The sequence below is a fragment of the Microtus oregoni genome, unplaced genomic scaffold, assembly GCF_018167655.1.
Source record: "Microtus oregoni isolate MIOR12 unplaced genomic scaffold, Mior012 000038F_ref0000394, whole genome shotgun sequence".
NCBI classification, from domain to species: domain Eukaryota; kingdom Metazoa; phylum Chordata; class Mammalia; order Rodentia; family Cricetidae; genus Microtus; species Microtus oregoni.
Window position 1 is genome coordinate 12,778,743 of NW_024543097.1, and position 6,000 is coordinate 12,784,742.

The window sequence follows — 6,000 nt, forward strand, 5'->3', positions numbered from 1 at the left end:
AAATCTTCATTGTTCCCCTGGCTCCCACAGCTGCAGCTTTGCCTCCAGTAACGAGAATTTCCATTCACCATGGGCGTGTGTACATGTTCCCCAGCTGTTGACGTTTGTGTGACTGGTTTTTATTCTCCCCCAAAAGGGTTGTACAGTTTTTTAATACATAATATTTTCTAATTTTGTTTCTAAGTACTTATCTTCTGTCTAAACTTTAAAAGCATTTTATTTATTTGCTTTTCTCCAAAAATAATTCATTTTGATTGGAGTTTATTATATGATAGCACTAAATTTATATAACCTGTTATAGACTTGCTCTGAAATACTTTTATTACAGTTAAATTAATTGGACACAAAAATATCCATGGTGTATCATGCAGTGCTCTTTGAAGTCAGGTGTTCTACACCTAATTACTGCTGGCTCTTTCTTTTTAATTTTAAGGTTTTTCTAAACATCCATCATTATGGTGATATGTATATTGCACAATATTTTGAGAACTAGTGTGAGAACCTAGGAGGCAATCAGTACCTAATAAATGTTAAAAACATAAATTACACCAGCACTATTAGTAACAATTAGAGAGGGCTTGTTAATAATGAGATGACAAATATAAGCTTAATTTATGGTACAAGTCACAAAGACCTGTCAACAGCCTTTGGTAAACTGCGTGTTAACAAAATGATTGCTAATGGATTAGTGCAGATAATGGGTGATTCTAGTCTCCCTGGCATTCTAGGGGATTTTTTTCTTAATCTGTTTATTTGTCATTAATGTTGATACAGCATAGATGGCTATATCAAATAATATAATCTGTCTACCTTGAATTTTACATGAAGTTGAAATAGTCCATATTGAATTTAATGAATTACTTGCTGAAAAGTTTTTACATTCCAACAAGCCTCTCCACTGATGCAATAATCCTAATGAGACCAAATCAAACTATGTTAGAAAAAGCCTAGGTTTAATGGATGCCAGCGCTCCTGGGTGGCCTTCCCGGCCCCCCAGGGATGGAGAAGGGAAAGGAAGACCAAGAAGACCACGTGTTCGTTTTCTGGGAGGCAGTTTAAGTAGCCTGTGGGAGTGGTCTTGACCTTCTCTGGGGAGGGGAGTCACCTTTTGGCAGGCTTTCTCAGAGGTGGAGCCTAGACTGAGGCAACTCCCAGGGGAGGGGGCTGAGATGGAAAGTTCCACCCAAACATTTTAGACTATTTAGATGTAGGGATGTTAGAGGCTGGGGTGAAGCCTTAACCCAAACACTTATAACAAATACCTGGAATGGTAAAGTAACAATAAGCTAGCAGAAATTAAGGTGAGAATTAAGTAGGAAAGAACTTGTGATTCCTGTGTGTGATGGCAGAGGTGATGTTAGTGAGAAGATACTTCTGAATAATAGGAAAGCAGAAATACAGGCTCCCAAACCTGCACCGCTGTGTGTGCATTCCCAAGCTGGTAATTCATGTCTACTCCCATAGACTTTCATTCCTCATCTTCATTATAGGAATTGTCTAAATTGCAGCTCTGGTTGTGTTACTTTGTTTGCCTTAAAGGTGAGAAATTAAGGTTGATTTTCTTTCACTTGCAGAATAGTGGGATGGTGGATTTCTGTCTTGGCTTTCAAAGCTTTCTGTGCTCTAACCCCCAACCTGTCTCTTCAGATTTTCTCTTCTGTACATTTAGTCCTGTTTCTATGCATTCGTTCCTGCTTCCCTCCATCCCGTCTGAGATGAGGTGATCTAAGTAGATAAGCTCACCTTCCCTTTGCTGTCTTTGACATAACAAGCTTTCTTTACACTCTCAGTTACAGACTTAGGAAGAGGACTCTAGGATTTGTGCAATCAGTTTCAGACACTACTAGATGATTCCCCTGTGTTTGCCCACTTCATCTTCACAAGAACTGGAAAATGTACTGGTGTTCTAGTCCCTATTCCAGTGATTGTTGCCTGGGTTAAGATGATACAGCTAGTACCTCCTAGGTCAGAACTGCACTCCTGTGTATGATGCTGTGGCTGGGACACTGCCATGTGCTATATAGCACTGGATAACAAACTAATTTTTGTCCTCTGATGAAAGAACTTAGTATAAAGCCACCCCTGGGGAAAAGGGTCCTAAGATAAAGTTCTTTGTCACCTTCAACAGCATTCCAGTTTCATCGCCCTTCTATCAGGGAGATGTATTTGGGAAAAGATCAGATTTGCAAGGGCATGATCTGTCATCTATTAGATTGATTGATCTCTGTGGTCTTCCATTGGTTGTAAAACCAGCTTCTTTCCCAGGTCTGTGGTTGGTTTGTTTTGTTACTAAGAAGACACATAACTGTTTGTTTTTAGAAAGGGATTACCTGGCTAATACAGTAAGATCTGAAGCCAGTCTGTTTTATACATCTGTCTATACTAAAGTGAGACTTCTATACATGTGTATAATAAGGGCAGGTCTGGTGGGCTGTAATTTTGTGAGCTAATTTGGTGGGGTCACTCGTCATGCCTAATAGATAAAAGTGAGTGGATTCAGGTCATTACTAAGTTTAGATGACCTCCAAGAGACAAAGCACTGATTCTTTGTCTTTGATGACAGTGTCAACTCTAAATAAAAATTCAGTAAGTAAAAGGCGAGTTGAATCCAAGGTGCAAACATGATCATAACACACTGTTTTGTATAAAAGAAATTTGAGCTGGGCAGTAGTGGAGCTCACCTTTAATCCCAGCACTCGGGAGGCAGAGGCCAGTGGATCTCCAAGTTTGAGGCCAACTTGGTCTACAGAGAGAGTTCCAGGACAGCCAGGTCTGTTACACATCCATACACACACTGGGGGGGGGGGGGGGAGGAGAGAGAGAAGTGTTTATGTTGTATGGGTTTGAGGTGTATTTTGTTTTTAAATACTTGATTTGGGAGCTGGAGAGATGACTCAACAGTTAAAAGTGCGTATGTCTCGTCGTACAGGGGAGCTGCGTTTGGTTCACAGTACCCATGTCAGGTGTATTGCAAATGCTGTACCTTCAGTTTTGGGGGAGTCTTAACACTGTCTTGTGGTTGCAGTGGCACCTGCACCCATGTGTATAGACACACACACACACACACACACACACACATCCAAAATATAAAATCTTTTTTTGAATGATTCTTAATTTGTTTATAGGATAATGATGCCATGATTTTTCTATAAAGACCAAGGCTGTTAGTATATTTCTTCTGTTGACTGCTAATTGGTTTGTTTGTTTGTTTTCCCTCCAGTCGGGAACATGCCCTGTGTGCCGCCGTCATTTCCCACCTGCAGTTATTGAAGCATCTGCAGCTGCTTCCTCAGAACCTGACCCTGATGCTCCACCTGCCAATGACAATACTGCAGAAGCCCCATAAAGTGTAACATTGGAATGAGATCTAAATTCTATCACAGTAAATCTGCAAATTTCTTCTAAATCTGATGTGCAAATAATTATATATAAATATATTTAAAATGCTATATATAGTATATGCCATAGTTTAGAAAGAGAATATTAACCTTTCTAAACTGAACTTAGGCTTGCAGAACATACTAAGCATTTTCAAGCTGAATGTTGAAGCAGTGCATCCATTTTCTTTAGTTGACTATGTTGGTGTTCACTGTAAAGTGAGTAGTCAGCTCTGTGGCATATGTGGCTGTTTTGTCTGAAGTGCTGCCACTAAGAGATCATAATTACGCTCTCCTGTCCACATCAGATGTGAAGACTGTGATCACAACAGTAGTAAAATTTGGTTTCCTTGACAATAAATGGAATTCTAAAGCATGCTTTTTCACTGGTCCCTTTGCTTCTGCTACATTGAAACTTCTTGGTTTATAATACTGAGAAGGTTAAGGTTAAAGCTTTTCAGAATGCCAAACAAAGACTAAACTTTTGACCAGAAAAACAAAAGAAATTTACATCTTAGATGTAAACCTCCTGAAGTGTTTAGGTGGTAAAGGATTCAGTGAACATTGATATGTTTAAAGAAAGGCTAGCTGGGCATGTGAATAGTCTGATATGCTCGGTGCTCGGCACAGTTACATGTGTTTGGCCTTAGGAAACACTATCTAAGCCCTTATCCAATCTGCTTCTACTTGTTAAATACTTGAAGGTCCAGAACACTCTTCACATATTTGTTGAAGAAGTTAGATGTAGCTAGTTTAAGGTAGTTGGTTTCTGAAATATTTTAGGTCTGAAGATTTGCACATGGTCATGTTTGTAACTATATCACCCCAGATTTAAATTGCACAGCTTTTAGAGGATCACACGGAGTAGGCAAGTCCATGCAGACACGGGTGTGGTAGGCAGCTTTGACGAGCCCTGATGCCCACACTGGGGAACAAGGCTTAGGAGGCACAGCACTAGAACACGAGTGAGTGCACGTCCACCTTGTCCCCCGCTCATCTAGTTTTGGGAATATCTAAATAGACTCTGAAATGCACAGTTTCATTTAATTTGTGTAATATCTCTGAGTATTTATATTCTTTCTTTTTCTTTCCATTCTTAAAAAATAAATGAATTTTTCACTGTTGGCACATTTGAGGCTTAAATATAAAAAACATAACACTTGCATTCTGATTTTTGCATATATTGTAAATGTGGCTGGTATTTACAGCAAAATACTGTGTATCCTTTTATGGGTAAAACAAAAGTGAACATTGCATGCAAGTAATGTGGTGAATTTGTAATTTAGGGGTTCTCTGGGGCTTCTGTGACTTTGGATGCTTACATTCAGGCCTTAATGTTGCTCTAGCTCGCATGCTTCCTTCTGATGTATATAGTCAATGTTGTATAAACTAATATTTGCTTGTTTTCTACTCTGTGATCTTTCCATGCCATATTTCATTGATGATCAGTTAGTGTCAAGAAGTTATACCAGATTAACATTAGTTCTCCTGTGTATACTGTGGAAATTTGTGGATTGTGTGGTTTGTTTGTTTTCTTTTATATACTGTTGATTAGTTGTGGCACTTACTGATTAAACCTACATTGCTGCAGATTGCTTTGTAACAAGCTACGTTATGTTTAGTCAGTATTAAGGGACCTTGGTTTTATTCTCCTAGATAGCAGCTGTCCCAAAGAAAATATTTCTTCTTTGTCTATTAAGATTTAGCTGTTATCTGCCAGTTGTTAAGAGGTTTGGTTCCAAACTCAACCAGAGAGTTTAACGTAAGATAACTGTTGTACTTTTTGCTTTCCATCTGTTACCGTCCTTCATTGTTGACTCCTGACTGCGTATACACAGCTGCTGTGAAGGAGAAGGCGGAATAAGACTTGCTTTAGATTTTCTAAAAAGGAAAATGAAGTTTAGAACTTTGATGGTAACAAGCCAGTATAAGCTGAGGCTGACAAGTTCAGACCCCAACGTATTATTTGATCTTATCTTGGATCCTTTTTGAAAAGTTAAGAATATATGAAGGTAAATTAGAAATAGTAAAAATATTGATAAAATGCCATTTATCTTATTTCTCTATTTTTTCGTTGTGACTTGGCCTAATAATTTTAATTTTTTGAGCATTTTCTTATTTCTTGTAATATGAATGCTGATATTTAAAGTTAGGCTCATGTGGATTTCTTTTGTGTTTCTTAGTTGTTTATCTCTAAGCTAACTAACTTTTAAGATTATTTGTGATATGGATTTATATATAAGCTGTTAAATATATATGAGCTGTTAAAATGGAATGCAAGGTTTTCAAAAGCCCAGGTCTAACTGTAATGATTGGTTTATTGTTCTACAATCCCAGCCCGCCATTTTCCGTGTAAATCATAAACAATAAACAGGATATACTCGGTGGTCATTTCTAATATTTAATTGTGTAATCCTATCACTTCTACAGCATTATCCTCTGAGGGTTTAGAGTCAGTAACAAAGAACACAACTATTAAAGAACTCTATACTGAACAGACAGGATTTTGTTTGTTTGTTTTCTAAAAAGATGTAGGTTACTTAGACAGGCAGCTGGTGGACATGTGCTGTTGCGCTTTCCTGCCTGACAGTCTCAGCAATCCCACAGTCTTCTGCAGAGCCAG

At 38.3% G+C, this 6,000-nt stretch overlaps 1 protein-coding gene across 2 annotated transcripts in view; it reads left to right on the forward strand.

The window, feature by feature from the left end:
- Pja2 (praja ring finger ubiquitin ligase 2) overlaps positions 1 to 5,764 on the forward strand; it is a 48,158-nt gene extending 42,394 nt beyond the window's left edge. For both annotated transcript variants that reach the window (XM_041631787.1, XM_041631788.1), the window contains exon 10: positions 3,221 to 5,764. In XM_041631787.1, the coding sequence (XP_041487721.1) occupies positions 3,221 to 3,346 (126 nt within the window). In that variant the 3' untranslated portion in view covers positions 3,347 to 5,764. The remainder of the gene's footprint in view (positions 1 to 3,220) is intronic.
- The last annotated feature ends 236 nt before the right edge of the window (positions 5,765 to 6,000 follow it).